We start from the raw sequence: 17,410 nt of genomic DNA, 5'->3' as shown, positions 1-17,410 counted from the left end.
TTGGCTGCTCACATCAGATCACATCATGGAGATGATTACATTATATCACAAACTGGAGAATAATTACATCATTACATAACTGCCAAACCACTGAGGATCATGGTCCAGCCAAGCTGACACACAAACGTAACCATCACAGTCCACCCCTTGTCAACTTGGCACCTGTTCACATCTCCTTAGACCATACACAATCTCTAAATAAAGACAATTACAAAGACATACTTGTACTGAACATGATACAACTAACATGTGCAGAACTGAAAATGCATTAGCCCCATTTACATCTTGTATTTTATACGTGAAGAAAACAAAAATATTTTATGTACACATACAAGGAAGGAATACTCATAACAATTATAGTCCTCATTTCTGCAACTGGCCACATGGTCGTAGCTGGCATTTAGAGCTACTACCCATTCTGTATTCCCTTTGCTCTCATCAAGCACCTCAGCTGGATGTGTTTCTTTGCCTTGTGGGGTGACCCAAACCTTCATTCTTGAAGAATCTGGACCATTGGTAGTCATGTTGGAATTGGGTTGCTGTAGTTTGCCGTTGACTTTAATCACAGTGCATGGTAGTACTAAGAGACGTCCTAAGGGATTTCTTGTATTCCAGACATACTCTTCTTTACCTTCATTATGTAATATCAATCTGGTTTCCCCTTGGTAGTCAGGATCAATCACACCAGACAATACATTAATTTCATTCTTTGACTGTTGATCCAGAGGCATGATGAGCCCAAAGTGGGTGGGTAGCATTCTTAACTTCCAGTTTAGTGGAATCAGTGTTGTGTCTCCTGGTGGGAGCATTCCTGCCTTTGGAACTAAGACCTCTAGACCCGCAGAGCAAAGGGTCACGGGGACAGGAAGCAAAAATTTGTGAGTGGGTGACTAGTGAGTGGTGCCACTCCCACTTCCATTCCTTGATTCCTGGACCCATGAATCCTGGCTATGGAAGAAAAAGCACCATATATTGGATGCTGGTTTAGAGCATATACAGCCCCCTGGAGAACACTGCCCCAACCCTGCAAGGTACTGCCACCTCATGCTATGGATTAGCAGTGCCCTCTTTACTACTGGAAGCAGAGTCACCAATATCTTTAAGACTAACCAGACTTCAGAATCAATTTAGAAAAGTCATCCTTACAATTTTGTTTCTCTAGAATGATTCTCGGTACCAAATGTCTTAGACTGGGTTCTCTAGAGAAGCAAAACCAGTAAAGCGTGTATATATTATATAGACAGACACAGAGAGAGATTTATCCCAAGGAAATGGCTCACATGGTTGTAGAGGCTGGCAAGTCCCAAGTCCACGGGTTGCGAGTCAGGCGTCAGGCTGGAGGCTTCTCCTGACTCAAGTATCTGCAGGGGCTGATGTAACCAAGATTGAAAGGTCAGAAGGCAGGCTGCTGGCTCATGGGCTGAGGAGGCTGAGGAATCCAAGATCAGCAGGTAAGATGACAAGGTGCTGGCTCACAGGCTGTGGAGGCTGACGAATCCAAAGACTGGCAGGCAATACAGGAGGCTGCTGGCTCAAGTCCCAGAACTGGATGTCAGATGACGACAAGCTGGATGGAGGATCCAGAGCAAGCAAAAGCCATTGAGATTCACTACAGTGCCCACAGATACAGGATGCAGGCCACACCCCCGAGGAAATTCCTGTTAGAACTGACTGGCTGATCACATCAGAGCACATCATAGAGGTGACTGATTACATTATATCACAAAGTGGAGAATAATTACATCATTGCATAACTGCCAAACTACATCATTACATAACTACCAAACCGCTGAGAATCATGGCCCAGCCAAGTTGACACACAACCTTAACTATAACAGTGGGTGTCTTGGTTATCTAGCACTGCTATAACAGAAATACCGCAAATGGATGGCTTTAACACACAGAAGTTTATTCTCTCATAGTCTAGGAGGCTAGAAGTCTGAATTGAGGGCCCTAGCTCCAGGAAAAGGATCTTTCTCTCTTTGTTGGCTCTGGGAGAAGGTCTTGTCATCAATCTTCCCCTGGTCTAAGAGCTTCTCAGCACAGGGACTCCAGGTCCAAAGGATGCACTATTCTCCTGGTTCTTGTTTCTTGGTGGTATGATGTCCCCGTCTCTCTGCTCACTTCTCTCTTTTATATCTCAAAAGAGATTGGTTTAAGATACAATCTAATCTTGTAGATTGAGCCTGTCTCATTAATGTAACTGTCACTAATTTCATCTCATTAACATCATAGAGATAGGATGTACAACACATAGAAAAATCACATCAGCTGACAAAATGGTGGACAATCACACAATACTGGGAATCATGGCCTAGCCAAGTTGAAAGATATTTTGTGGGGGCACAATTCAATCCATGACAGTGGGTATAAATGTTTATTATAGAAAATTCAGAAAACAAAGCTAAGCAAAATTTTTTAAAAATCAGTATCTCGAGTTTCTAACAGAAGGATTCATTCTATTTTTACCCACAGCCACCCTTTATCTCTAGAATCCCTGGGTGGCACAAACAGTTAAGTGGTTGACTACTAGCTGAAAGGTTGGCAGTTCGAACCTACTCAGAGGTGCCTCAGAGACAGGCCTAGCTATCTGCTTCTGAAGGGTCAGTCTTGAAAACCCTATGTAGTAGTTCCACTCTGCAGACGTGGGGTCGCCATGAGTTGGAATCAACTGGATAGCAGCTAACAACAACTCTTCTGGAGATAAGCTGGAGTGATTTCCTAGCCCCACCCTCTCACCAACTCTAATGGTATTCAGAGCCACCTGCCCCACTGACAACTAAGAGCTTTTGCTAGGATGGCCTCAGTGGGCCTAGCTCTTCCTCGGCAGACAGGTAGGCTTCTAGTGGCCTGCCTTGTCTGTTCCTTAGAGAGAGGCCTGAACTCCTCTTAGACTCAAGCTGGGAGCTGTGCTCCATGTGTAAAAGTGAAAACTGGTAAATTGAAATGTCCAATAAAGAGGGATTCATTACATAGTTTATGGTACAATTATACAACATATTATACAATGGAATAGTAGGCAATCAGTACAATTCTCTTTGTAGAATCCTTAATGATATAGAAAAAAATATTCATTACATATTGTTAAAGCAGTTTTTAAATAGCAAGCACTGTGTGATCCCATTAAAAAATACATATGTATGTATGTATATGAACTTAAAGAGTAGAAGGAAACAGCCCAACATGTCAACAACAATTACCTCTGAGTGATGGACTGTAGATAATTTTTATTTTCTTTTTGGTGCTCTTACATATTTCCAGATTTTCTTCAAAGAGTATGTGTTATTTACCTTTTGTTACTGTCATGGATTGAATTGTGTCCCCCAAAATATATTTATCAATTTGGCTAGGCCATGATTCCCAGTGTTGTGTGATTGTCCACTATTTTGTCATCTGATGTGATTTTCCTATGTGTTGTTAATCCTGTCTCTGTGATGTTGGTGAGATGGGATTATTGGCAGTTATGTTAATGAGGCAGGACTCAGTCTACAAGATTAGATTGTGTCTTAAATCAATCTTTTTTGAGATATAAAAGAAGCAAGTAGACAGGGGGACCTCATACCACCAAAAGCAACGCTGGGAGCAAAGGACATCTTTGGACGCAAGGTTCCTGCGCTGAGAAGCTCCCAGACCAGGGGAAGATTGATGACAAGGACCATCCTTCACAGCCAACAGAGAGAAAGCCTTCCCTGGGAGCTGATACTCTGTATTTGGACTTCTAGCCTACTAGACTGAGAGAATAAATGTCTATTTGTTGAAGCCATCCACTTGTGGTATTTCTGTTATAGCAGCACTAGATAACTAAGACAGTTAGCATGTATTATTATTATTCAACAATTTTATTTTTTTTGTTGTTGTTGAAAATTTACACAGCAGAACATACACCAATTAAGACACAGTTTACGTACAGTAAAATGCATCCATTTTAAATATACATTTCAATGAGTTTTGGTAAAAGACACATGCAATGTAACCACCACCTAGGTCAAAATAGTATTTCCATCACCCCAGATATTCCCCTGTGCCCCTTTACAGTCAATCCCTCCAGCCCCAGATAATCACTGGATAATTTTCTGTCACGTTAGATTAGATTTGCCTTTTCTAGAATTTTATATAAATGGAGTCATACAGGATATTTTCTTTTGTGTCTGTCTTCTTTCACATGTAATGTTTTGAGGTTTATTCCCTTTATTGAGTGTATCAGTAATTCATTCCTTCATATTGCTGAGTATTTTTCCGTTTACAATCAAGATGCCCTGACTTTTACTCTGCCCCTTATCCCTGCTCAGCTCATTTTATAACTTTACTTTTTACTTTATCTCACTATCATTATTATTTAAAAAATATCCTTTTGTGTTTTTGGTGAAATTTTACACAGCAAATTAGGTTCCCATTTAACAATTACTACACAAATTCTTCAGTGACATTGGTTACCCTTTTCACAATGTGTCAACATACTCATTAATTCCATTCTGGATGTTTTGTTTTCAGTAATCTGGTTTCCCTGTTTCCTTTCCCTTTCGTTTTTGCTTTAGAGTAATTGTTGGCCATTTGGTCTCTACAGATGATTTTTTAAAGGTGCGGAGTACTCATGGGTAATATTATTTTATGAGCCAATCTGTCACAAAGCTAAAAGGTGACCTCAGGGGGTAGTTTCGGTTCAAGGTTTATAGAGTATCTAAGGGCAAGAGTCTTGGGGAGTCCTCTAGTCTCAAGCAGTACATGAAGTCTGGATTGTTTAAGAATTTGACTTCTGCTCTACATTTCCCCCCTCCTATTAGGATCCATTTTTTGTGGCCCTGATCAAATGATCGTTAACGGCACCATCTAGTTTTTTCTGGTCTCAGGGTAGATGAGGCCATGGTTCATGTAGACTATTAGTTCTGTAGACTAGTTTCTTCTCTGAGTCTCTGGTTTCCTTCTCTTTTACTCTAGACAAGAGACTGATAGTATCTTAGATGGCCACTCACAAGCTTTTAAGACCCCAGAGACTACTCACCAGACTAGGACGTAGAATATAAATTTTACGAACTATGTTATGCCAATTGACTGAGTTGTCCCACGAGTCTATGCTCCTAAGGCTTCAAACCCAGAAAACCAATCCCACCAGAAGTCTGTTTATGTCTAAGAAGGATCTGTAACTGTGCCTACTATGTGCTTTATTTTATATATATGAATATATATGCATGCACACACACACACATTAAAAAAAAAACCCCAAACCTATTGCTGTCGAGTTGATTCTGACTCATAGCAACCCTACAGGGCAGAGCAGAACTACTCCATAGGGTTTACAAGGAGTGGCTGGTGGATTTGAACTGCTGACCTTTTGGTTAGCAGCCGAGCTCTTAACCACTGTGCCACCATATGCACACAATATACAGATCTATACACATAACCACATATATATTTTTGGTTGTTGTTGCTTTTGTTGCTAAATTATATATGTCCCAGCATTTGCAGATATTATTTTTATAATCAGAAAAAAGGGTAAAAGTCATCTAAAATATATAAATTCCAAGATTGAACCGGCATAGTTCTAAAACTCAGGGAAAAGTGCTGCACCACTGTGGAAGGTCCTTAGTCAGGGCCTCTGCAGAGGCAGGGTTTTGAGGAGCCAGGGAATCTGGGGCACAGATCTGGAGTCAGGGTGTCCAGGAATTCACAATCCTTACCTTGGCCTGTGCCACCTCTTTGCTGGAAAGCACGAAGAGGACATTCTGGGTCTGAAGCCAAGAAAAAGGCAGATCCAGAAAGGAGATGTACTTGCGTACCACATTCACAGTCTCAAGCATGAGCACAGAGCAGCCTGGTTGGGGGAAGGGGAGAAGAATCTTGTTGCTTCCAGGCACGTTTTCCCCTCAGTACCTGCCCTGCCCCTATGGCTCAGGGTAGTGACCGTGGAGCTGCCAGATGACTCTGTGGAACCACAGCTGCTCTTTGCCCATTATTCAGCCAGTGGAAGGGTGAAAGGACCATAGAAGACCTGGCTGGCTACCCTTTAGGTCCTATGTCCCCAAGCAAGAGAAGGCTGGCTGCTAGAGGTTGGGATCTGGCTACTTCAAAGTTAAGGAGGGTGGAGACAGGAGCTTCTGTACTGCAAGGCCAGAGAACTGGTTCCAGCTTTGCCACTAAAGAACTGACAGACCTGGGAAAATCCCTTAACCTCTCTAAGCCTTGGTTTTTGCATCTGTAAAATGGAATTGATAGTGTGGGACCAGCCTGTCTCAGAGTTGACATAAGAATCAAATGAACTATAGCTATGCTGTAAAAACCTCACAGCTTGGTTATCAGGGGGCTACCTAGCTCGGTCACAGCACTCAGAAAGGGCACAAACTTATGTTTTTGTTTTTGCTTAATCTTCCTATCACTCATGTGAGATATTACCTTACCCTCATTTATCAGACCAGAAACTGTTCAGAGAGCTGTCATGCAGGAAATGGCCAAGTGGGGCCAAATACCTTCCTTCAAATTAGGAGGGGCTCCTAACCCAAGGTGATTAACCAGTCAAGCACCTATCAGTCATTTATAACCTGGTTAATTAATTGGGAGATAGGATGTGAGTTTGGATGGAGAGAGACAGGAAGAATACCAGAGTGGAAAAGACAGTCAGCTCATACTCCAGGGTCGTTTTACAGATGAGTAATCTGCAGGTGAAAGGCTACCCTGTGAGAAAGCTAGACAGGTTAGGGGCGAAGACCCTACTCCCCTTGCATCTGGAGCCAGCCCTGCTAGCAGGGCACTTCCAGGTGGATACAACCAGAGTTGGAGACTTGGGAAACTGCACTGACAAGTCAGGAGACTATGGCCCAGATGCCCTCCCCCTCCCCCCTGGCTGGCCTGGGCAGCTCTCAGTGTATTTGCAAATCTCACTCTGTAAGTTTTTTAGAGGGACAGCAACTACCGGCCTTCTGCAAAAGGGACAGGACTTACCTTTAGGTAACCTCCCTTCTGAGTGCAGGGTCCTGGAGGAGGGAAAGAAGAACAACAGTGAAAGTGAGTAAGAGTCACTTTATTCTTCTGTGGTTAATGAGGAGCCTTACAGAGCAATGCCTCCAGGCCCAGGGCCCACGCCCCGAAGGTTTTCGGTTAGTTTCTTTTGCATAAATCACCATGTAGATCCCTGGGTACAGCTGAAGGGAGCAGGGTGGCCACCTTGCTCAAGAACAGCCAATTCAGAGGCTGGTCAATGGCTTAGGAAGTGCTCGGTTCAATCTTTGCCCACTAGAGATGAAGGTAACTACACTGGACTCTTCAAAATTTTTCTCTTGAAATTGTAATGGGAGTATTGTGGGGAACATTTTTACATGTTCATTGATATTTATTCCCTGATATTTTCTTTCTCCTTTTTGTCCTCCTCCACTCCCACCTTCTGACAGGTAAGGCCACTCTGTGCTCACTGCCTTAAGAGGGGGGGATGAGGCAGGCCCCACAGCACTGATCTCTGAGTCTCTTCCAGGCTTTGTAGGTGGGAAGCTGGGGGTAGAGAAGGATGGAATAGAGCAACCCACCCCTGCCCCCACCACACAGACACACACTCACAGGAAAGGGCTTCTTGGGGGCAGGGGGCAAAGGAGAGAAGTTGAAAGAATTGATAAACGTGTGGGCCTGATTCCCTGACAGAGCCCTGAGAAGTAGAAAAACTTGAAAAAGGTTTCTAGGACCTTGAGAGCTGAGGCAGCTTGCCCTGGTCTCTGGGTCCAGCCCTGAAGAATTCTGAGTTTGTGGGGGACTGGACATCTGAGTAAAGCGCTGGGAATGCAGGCTCTAAGTTAAGCAGAGGGGTGGGCGCTGGAGACGCACAACTGGAAATCGGCAGAACTTAAAGCCACAGAGGCATCTGTCCTGAGAGCCCAGGTTTGGGGAGAGAGCTCTGGGAACATGAGCATGGAAGGGACCTTTGGTAGCAGGAAAGCCAGGAGAATGACAGTGGCCAGAGGGGCCAGGGGAAGGAGGACAAGTGGGTACTGTGGAAGTAAAGCAGCATCGATGGGGACAGGCGGGGTCAGACACAACAGAAAAGTCAAGACTCGTGAGGAAGGAAATAAACCTAATGATTCTGGCAGCCAGAAGGTCCCTAGTAACTGTAGAGAGAACAATTTCAGTGGACTGTGGGGAGTAGAAGGCAGGCCCAGAGGGAAGAGAGAAGGAAGGGTACAGAAGTAACTGTGGGCAGGATGGAATGGAGGGTATATTGTCATTTGCTGTGAGTGTATGTTGGCAAGGGGCTGGAAGCCCTCGGGGAGGATTTGGAATAATCCATGGAGAAGAGGACATGTCACCATAAGGCATTCGCTTCAGTCTGAGGGCTGCCCAGGCTAAGGAGGGTGTGGTGATGGAACTAGCTCATGGAGCTCACAAATGGAGCTCGGGCCCAAGAATGGAGAAAGGAAGGAGTGGCTCATGAGACAAACCTTGTCCCCTTTTGCATTTCTGCTGGGCTGCTGGGTCACACATAGGCCACACTTGGGACAGAGGCTTGGGTCTGTTATTGAGATGAGCTCCTACAGGTGACCATGGGCACCAGGTTGGCCCTGAGCTGTGTAACGGTGCTTTGGTATTCAGAAATGGAACACCAGCCTTTGGCCTGCCTCTCCTAGGACATGTTCCTGCAACTTGTGAAGTGGCTGCGTTGTCAGCAAGCATGTCCCCTGGTTCTGTGCCTATTTGCTTTGGGTTTCCAGGCAGAGGTGCTACTGGGAACTCTCACATGGAGCCCAAGCAACTATCTATCCCAACAAGAGTACAAAAGAAAGGGCCAGAGGGCACATGGAAAGGAAGGAAGAAGACATGTACTTATTATATACTCTCTACCGCTTAGATGCTTCATATGATCATCTTATTTCCTCAAAACAACCTGACAGATTAGGTGCGAATATTCTCTTCTTTCACGAGACAAAACTAAAGCTCAAAGAGGTCAAATAATTTCCAAGTCACACAGTTTACTTACTATTGGAGGAGCTGTGAGGTGCTATTCAGAGCACTAGGAAAGGAGATGCGCGATCAAGTTCTAGTTCTGCTCTCTCTCTAAGGAGCTGCGCACCTCTGGGTAAATCACTCCTATCTTCTGACTGTGCATGTTCAGCAAGGGCTCCAAGAAGCCCAGAGTCTGAAGCCTTTGCCTCCTCATGACATTTGGTGATCCCTGTTCCTAGCGCAGGACCACAATGGACTTCTGCTGCTAGGTAAGACTGTCAGCCACTCTGGGAATGATAGAGTAGTTTCACCTCTGCACAGTGAGCCAGAAGGAGGCTCTGGTTTCAAATACAGGAAGGACAAACTTGACTGAGGCTGAGAAAAATAGAAATACCTATGGGGAGATAGAGGAAAGAGAAGGAACAAGCCCCGTGATGGAAGGAGAGGATTCCTGAGGATGGGGGCCTAGCAGAGGTCTGGCATGAGTGGTGGAGGGTGAAAGTGTAAGAATAGAGAAGTAGGTCTCAACACAGCTGTGAGGCCAGTAGTCAGGGAACTGAGAAGAACCATAATATCTAAACCACATCTGAGGAAATGCACAGAGCAGATGGGGAGATCTATTGCATCAGCTGAAATGAGGCCAAGGCCCCAGCTTGACTCCGTTTTGAAGAGAGTATTCATAGTCTCATAGATAGATATCCACCTCCCTTCCACTCAGGTCCTGTGGCAACACCAATAATGCTACTTGAGAGGACATGGGCTCTCTTTGCTCCCCACCATGCAGGTTGCTATAACCTCTCTATAGACAAAAAACCCCCAAAAAACCTGTTGCCGTTGAGTCAATTCTGACTCTAAGTGACCCTATAGGGCAGTAGAAATGCCCTATAGGGTTTCCAAGGCTGTAAGCATTATGGAAGCACACTGCTACATCTTTCTGCTACAAAGAGGCAGGAATGAGAGCTCAGAGGGCTTTTATGGAAAACTATATAAAACACTGCTTTTGTGGGTTGAGATGTTCCTCGGCGAACTGGCAACTGTGAAATCTCCCAGGAGTGTAGGTGTGGGGAAAAAGGGGGAGGTTGTCAGGCCATTTTCAAAGTAGTATGGACAATAAGTTGAACAGATCTTGGGTATAGCCATAAATTGTTTTGTCTCAAGCACAGTAATCTAGTTTAGCATATGGAGAGGATTGGGAAATATTGAGAACCTTTGAAATCCCAGCCTCTTCTGAGGAAGATGGCCCCAGGCAATTCTGTCTGTGTGAAGTTGTTCACTTGGGTTCTAAGCCTGGAATGAAGTGTGGATGCTTCAGTGGTGACTAAACCAGTAATCAGACCCAGCAAAGCATCCTCAGTTACCCTGCAGTCCCACTTGCTGAGGTACTCTTGGTTTGTCTGCACCCCACCCTATCTGATGCTTTCTCTGTTGCAGTGTAAATACTGGGTGAAAATGAAAGGCTCAGCATGCATCTAGTATGAAGCTGAACCACTGTTCCAGTTCTCCATGGGGACTGCTGTCTACTCCAGTCTTGGCAGCCCAAGGTCTCTGAGTAACCATATGGGTGGAAAGACTGCTCCTGGACTACCTCATTTTTTCACGTGTCTTCATAAAAATTGCATCTCTGACTATAACTGGGAGATGTGTCTTTCCTGAATCTGAAGCAGCCTAACACAACTAGCAGCACATCTCTAAAGTGTAGTTGGGATAGGAAGTTCAGTCTTTTTAGGAGGGGAGAGCATTATTGCCTCCCCTCATTCCAGTCAAGGAAACAGGAAGAGCTGTCTGGGAAGAGTCCACGGGCAGTAATCTTCATCATCTTCCAGGAAGTGACATACAAATTGGAGACAAGACTGGAAAGTCCGCCTGCTGAATCGGTTGTCACATGCCGCAGACAGAACTTGAAGCGGAGATCCAGGATTCCTGGATTCCAAGTCTGCCTCTGTCATTGTTTAGCCTCGTATTTTTGGGTAAACTACTTCACTGCCTCAGTAAAAGGAGATGGTTGGACTTAATTAATTAAATTAATTAATTAAATGTGAGGTCTAACTTCACATACTTCACTGCTCCAGTGTGAGAATGGTGGGCATGTATAGAAGGTTATAAAATAAACCCTTTACTCAGGTTGCCCCTTTCCTTTCTCAGGAGTTCGGGGAGGTTCACCACACTGCCAATCACGAGGCCCAGGAGAAGCACTTCTCTAGAAGACAGGAAACATGGTATATGCTTGTATGACCCTGAGTAAGTCACTCAGCATCTTTGAGGTTCAATCTTGTTACTGGTAAACTGCAGATAAATATCTGTGAAATAGGGTGGCTGTGAAGAACAAATGAGATTTCATATTATGTATGTATGTCCTCTTTCTCCAAAGAAAGACTTGAGACAGTGTACAAAATACACAATGATAACAAAGTAAGTGAGAATAAGGGGAGGGAAAAGAAGAGGAAGCCAAGAGGGACACTGATTTACAGAGTCTTGTGTTGTTGTTGGGTGCTGTCAGGTCGATTTTCAATTCATAGCAACCCCATGTGACACAGTAACTGTCCCATAGGGTTTTCTTGGCTGTAATCTTCACAGAAGTAGATCGCCAGGTCTTTCTTCCACAGAGCCACTGGGTGGGATCAAACTGCCAATCTCGCAGTTAGCAGCTGAGTGCTTAACTGTTGCGCCACAAGGGCTTCTTGCAGAGTCTTGTACATGTCCTTAAAGTCTTGTACATGTGTTACAAGGGGCTGAAAATTTGGCACTAAAAGTTTTCGGTGACCAAAACAAAGAGGGAAATAAAATCAGTTACCTCATTTGCAGTAACCATGGAGTAGAAAAGTTCGGCTGTTCAGAAGATAAGCATTCCTACTAATAAGACTTGAAATTAAGTTCTCCCAGAGAGGACACATGGCCAACAATAGCTCTAACAGCTCAATAGTACATTTCACGGGGATCAGATAATGAGTGGGAAAGTGCTTTAGAAACCTTACACACTAAGGAAATGGACAAACCCCTCCCATGTCTTGTTACCCAGAGAATCATACCTCACGGCCGCATGAAGAGTAATGTGATTGATGTGACCACTTACTCCTCTGGCATCAAAAGTCACCACCTATAGAGAAATACAGGGTTTTACTCATGCCTGTCTGAATGCTTTCTCTGCTTCTGCTGAAAATAAAAAATGACCTGGTGTTAAAAAGGGGGAAGAAAAATCTCAATTTCAAAGTGACTGTCTTCATTCCCTTTGGAAGGAAGGGAGAAAGCAGGACCCGGAACTTTTCAAATTCTGAGTATCTCTGGACTGATTTCTGAACCATTCACTGGTGAGTAACTGTTGGTTTGGCTATTTGTACAGAGACTATTTCCATAGTTTTTTTGGTTTACCCTTGATCCCGGCTAGGGGAACAGAGTAAAATTCAGCTATGATAGAAACTTGGGCTCAGAATATCTTTGTTGCTTATCTGCTTAGGTTTCCTGGATGGCTGCTATGTGAACTTTGTTCATGTAGATGTGCCTGATTTATTTGGTCTCTTCCTCATGCCATACCGAGGGTATAAAAGTTTTGAGACACAATGTTCCCATGGCCCTGGAGTTGAGTTCACGGAAAAAGTGAATTCACAGATTGCCTCTGTTTCCATTTTCACAGACTTATCAGTATCTGTTTATTAAGTACAAACTCAGTCTAGGTTCCAACATTTCATTTCTATACAGATGGGTTAAAAAAATCAGAGGACATTTTGAATAGTATTAATAATGATAGTAATAATAAAAGGATAGCTCAAATAATAAAAATATAAGAAAAACCAAGGACTCAAGAAAAGGAACAGTAACGGTTGGTTTGGGGTGATGGAAAGTGGCAAGCTGTCCCCAAGGAAAGAAGGTGACCAGGCAGCATGGATGAAAGGAACTGGAAATGAATTGGAATAGGCTGGGAAGAGATTCACTATTGGTCTTTCTGTTTTAAACCATAAAACACATTGACTTCATGTACAGAAAACTGTTATAATAACAGCAGCTAACATTTATTGCTCACAGACACTATTATTAACCCTATGTTGCACTTGAGGAAGCAGAAGCTGAGGTGACCCAGCTAGTGACCGTGAAGCTGACCTTAGAACTTGGCTCTGTCTGACTCTAGAGTCCATGCTCTTTACCAGCGTCCCATATATGAGAAGCTGTGCTAGGCTGCAGGCAGAAGCCCCTGAATACCACTCAGAAGACCTGAAGAATGTTTTTGCTGTTCTCCTGTGTCCATTAGAGTTTTTCAGTGAGAAGGAGAACACCCATTTCAGTCCATTCTCCATTCCTCTAGTTAGCCAGACACCTAATAGGTCCAATCCACACAACAAAGGCTCCTACTTTCAGTGCCTCTAGGCTCTCAGGATTCCCAGCACAATGTCACAAATCTTACTGAACCAAAATGCAACCAGTTAAACAGAAAGGGTTTTTTTCCCTACTCATTCTCTACTCAAAGAGAAACAGAAATGACAAAAACAAATCAAACTCCTAACTAGAGACTATGTGAAGATTATTTATAAAAGCAACTTCCAAGTTCTACCCAAAAGCCAGCTGAGATTTCCCACTTTTTTCTATACCTGTTGCTGTCGAGTTGATTCCAACTCATGGTGACCTCATGTGTTACAAAGTAGAATTGCTCTGTAGGGTTTTCTTGGCTGTAACTTTTACAGAAGCAAATTGACAGGCCTTTCTTCTGTGGTGCCACGTATATAAACTGTGTTTAGGGATTCACATTCAGAATGCTAACCCCAAGAGTCAGCAAGCCCATAATGACTATACTGAAACTTCCTGATAAAAGGAATAAAATGTTATAGAAGGTCAATTTCAATACAGGATGAAATAAAAACATTTCTTCTTAGAAGTTAACCATTGAAAAAAATTTCCTAGCTCTGTTCACTGAAAAGGCCTAGAAAGGATGACCAATCTAATAGCAATGAGCACCCTTGTTGGTTCCAACTCATAGCGACCCTATGTATAACAGAATGAAACACTGCATGGTCCTGTGCCATCCTCACAATTGTTGCTATGTTTGAGCCCATTGTTGCAGTCACCGTGTCTGTCAATCTATCTCAGTCAGCGTCTTCCTCTTTTTCGCTGACCCTCTACTCTACCAGGCAGGATGCCTTCTTCAGGGACTGGACTCTCCTGATAACATGTCCAAAGTAGGTGAGATGAAGTCGCATCCTCGCTTCTAAGGAGCATCCTGGCTGTATTTCTTCCAAGACAGATTTGTTTGTTCTTCTGGCAGTTCACGGTATATTCAATTTTGTTCACAAACACCTTAATTTAAAGGCATCAATTCTTCTTTGGTCTTCCTTATTCATTGTCCAGCTTTCACATGCATATGAGGTGACTGAAAATACCATGGCTTGGGTCAGGCACACCTTTGTCCTCAAAGTTACATCTTTGCTTTAACGCTTTAAAGAGGTCTTTTGCAGCAGATTTGCTCAATGCAATGCATCGTTTGATTTCTTGAGTGCTGCTTCTATGGGTGTTGATTGTGGATCCAAGTAAAATGAAATCCTTGACAACTTCAATCTTTTTTTCCGTTTATCATGATGTTGCTTATTGGTCCATTTGTGAGGATTTTTGTTTTCTTCATGCTGAGGTGTAATCTGTACTGAAGCCTGTGGTCTTTGATCTTCATCAGTAAGTGCTTCAAGTCCTCTTCACTTTCAGCAGGCAAGGTTGTGTTATCTGCATATCACAGGTTGTTAATGAGTCTTCCTCTAATCCGGATGCCATGTTCTTCTTCATAGAGTCCAGCTTCTTAAGTTATTTGCTCAGCATACAGACTGAATAAGTATGGTGAAAGGATACAACCCTGATGTATGCTCCTGTGATGCTGGAAGCTATGCCACCAGTATTTCAAATACCAGCAGGTCACCCATGTTGGGACAGGTTTCAGTGGATCTTCCAGACTAAGACAGACTAGGAAGAAGGACCTGGTGATCTACTTCTAAAAAAAACTGGCCAGTGAAAACCTTATGGATAGCAGCAGAACAGTGTCTGCTATAGTGCCAGAAGATGAGACCCTCAGGTTGGAAGGCACTCGGAATATGACTGGGGAAGAGCTGCCTCCTCAAAGTAGAATCAGCCTTAATGACGTGGATGGAGTAAAGCTTTCAGGACCTTCGTCTGCTGATATGGCATGAATTAAAGAAGGCGTAGTTTAGAAAAATCCTCTCCCTGTACCTGAGCAACTTCATCTCAAAAAAGATCTAACAGATAACTAAAAGATGTGTTTGTTCCTCTGTAGGGTTAAGAGAGATCATTGGGAAGTTTTGGTCACTCTATCAAGTGGGCCTGGAGGACACAGGGGTGGGAGGACAGCCACAGCAAAGGTTGCAGAAACTAACTGTTGGACTGGGACCCAGACTTTCCTTTCAGGGAGGGTGTTCCCCTACCAGGTTGATGCCATTAGCTTCTATGTGCTGGAGGAGGTCGCTGGCCACATGCTCTGTGTCCCACTGCACACCTGGGTCATCTGGGAAAGCCCTGGAAGGAGAAGCACAACTTGAATACCTTTTGTAATCAGGTGAAAAATTCTCCCAAAGCTGTAGCAGGTCTGTGCCCAGTTTTGTGACAGGAATCGTATGAGAGGGTCCCTACCCTTAAAGTACTTAGATTTTACTTAGAGATAAGATTTATGAATATGAAACAATTAGAAACCAACACACAATTCCACACAGTACACTTGGGGAGCTTTGTGCTGTGCTTGTTGCTGAGGGGAAGAAACAGACATCAATAAGACAAGGTCTGTCCACAAGCTGGGGAGCCAGATGTGTTAACAACTGGGACACAAGACAGAATGACATATGTCTTTATAAGAATAACAGCAACAGTGCTTTAATTAAAAGTACAAAAGTGTATCACTTCATTTAAACCATGGAAATCTTCTTTTAAAATTTTTTCCCATACAAAAATTTACACATACAATGTTATGTGACCCTAATTGCTCTCGTCATACTGTGACAGCACACTCCTCCTTTTCACCCGATTCCCCATGTCCATTCAGCCAGCTCCTAACCCTCTCTGCCTTCCCATTTCACCTCCGGACAGAAGCTGCCCATTTAGTCTCTTATATCTACTTGAGCTAAGAGACACACTCCCCACGAGTATCACTTTATGTCCCAAAGTCCAGTGCAATCCCTGTCTGAAGAGTTGGCCTCAGAAATTGTTTTAGTTCTGGGCAGATAGAGAATACAGGGGCCATGCTTTCTGGGGTTCTTCCAGTCTTAGACCATTAAGTCTGGTCTTCTTACTAGAATTTGAGTTCTGCACCCCACCTTTCTCCTGCTCCATCTAGACTCTCTGTTGTGTTCCATGTCAGGGCGGTCATTGGGTAGCCGGGCACTATCTAGTTCTTCTGGTCTCAGGCTGATGAAGTCTCTGGTTAATGTGGCCCTTTCTGTCTCTTGGGCTAATACTTTCCTTGTGTCTTTGTGTTCTTCATTCTCCTTTACTCCGGGTGGTTGGGACCAATTGATGCATCTTAGAAGGCCGCTTGCAAGCTTTTAAGACCCCAAATGCCACTCACCAAATTAGGATGCTGAACATTTTCTTAACAAGCTTTGTTATGCCAATTGACCTAGATGTCCCCTGAAAGCATGGTCCCCAGATCCCTACCCCTGCGACTCTGTCCCTCAAAGTGTTTGACTGAATTCAGGAAATTTCTTAGCTTTGGTTTAGTCCAGTTGTGCTGACTTCCCTTGTAGTGTGTGCTGTCCTTCCCTTCACCTAAGATAATTCTTATCTACTTGCTAGTTAGTAAATAACCCTCACTCTCCCTCCCCACCCTCGTAACCATCAAAGAATGTTTTCTTCTGTGTTTAAACCTTTTCTTGAGTTCTTAATAATAGTGGTCTTATACAATATTTGTCCTTCTGTGACTGACTAAATTCACTCAGCATAATGCCCTCCAGATTCCTCCGTGTTATCAGATGTTTCACGGCTTCATCGTTGTTCTTTATTGTTGTGTAGTATTCCATTGTGTAGATATACCATAATTTGTTTATCCATTCATCTGTTGATGGGCACCTAGGTTGTTTCCATCTCTTTGCTATTGTGAACAGTGCTGCAATGAATATGGGTGTGCATATATCTATTTGTGTGATGGCTCTTATTTCTCTAGGATATATTCCAAGGAACAGGATAGCTGGATCCTATGGTACTTCTATTTCTAGCTTTTTAAGAAAGCGCCAAATCGACTTCCAAAGTGGCTGTACCATTTTACATTCTCAACAACAGTGTATAAATGTTCCAGTCTCTCCACAACCTCTCCAGCATTTATTATTTTGTCTTTTTTAGATTAATGCTAGACTTGTTGGGGTAAGAAGGTATCTCACTGTAGTTTTGATTGGCATTATTCTAATGGCTAATGATCGTGGGCATTTCTTCATGTGTCTGTTAGCCACCTAAGTATCTTCTTTGGCAAAGTGCCTGTTCATATCCTTTGCCCATTTTTTAATTGGGTTATTTGTCTTTTTGTTGT

The 17,410-nt window shown here is 43.5% G+C and overlaps 1 protein-coding gene across 4 annotated transcripts in view; it reads right to left on the bottom strand.

Moving 5' to 3' along the window:
• PIGL (phosphatidylinositol glycan anchor biosynthesis class L) overlaps nt 1-17,410 on the bottom strand; it is a 105,250-nt gene that overhangs the window by 15,542 nt on the left and 72,298 nt on the right. For 2 of the 4 annotated variants that reach the window (XR_002824047.1, XM_004375963.2), the window contains exons 3-6: nt 15,324-15,414; nt 11,943-12,010; nt 6,934-6,965; nt 5,676-5,809 (exon numbers count right to left, since the gene is read on the bottom strand). Coding sequence is in view for 2 of the 4 variants with exons in the window: in XM_004375963.2 (XP_004376020.2) it covers nt 5,676-5,809; nt 6,934-6,965; nt 11,943-12,010; nt 15,324-15,414 (325 nt within the window). In the remaining 2 variants the exon portion in view is untranslated. The remainder of the gene's footprint in view (nt 1-5,675; nt 5,810-6,933; nt 6,966-11,942; nt 12,011-15,323; nt 15,415-17,410) is intronic. The other 2 variants (XR_002824048.1, XM_023731061.1) reach the window with 1 other exon arrangement.

This window comes from Trichechus manatus, unplaced genomic scaffold, assembly GCF_000243295.1.
Source record: "Trichechus manatus latirostris isolate Lorelei unplaced genomic scaffold, TriManLat1.0 scaffold00040, whole genome shotgun sequence".
NCBI classification, from domain to species: Eukaryota; Metazoa; Chordata; class Mammalia; order Sirenia; family Trichechidae; genus Trichechus; species Trichechus manatus.
The sequence above is the reverse complement of the archived record's forward strand: the minus strand, read 5'-3'. Positions and strand labels throughout refer to the sequence as shown.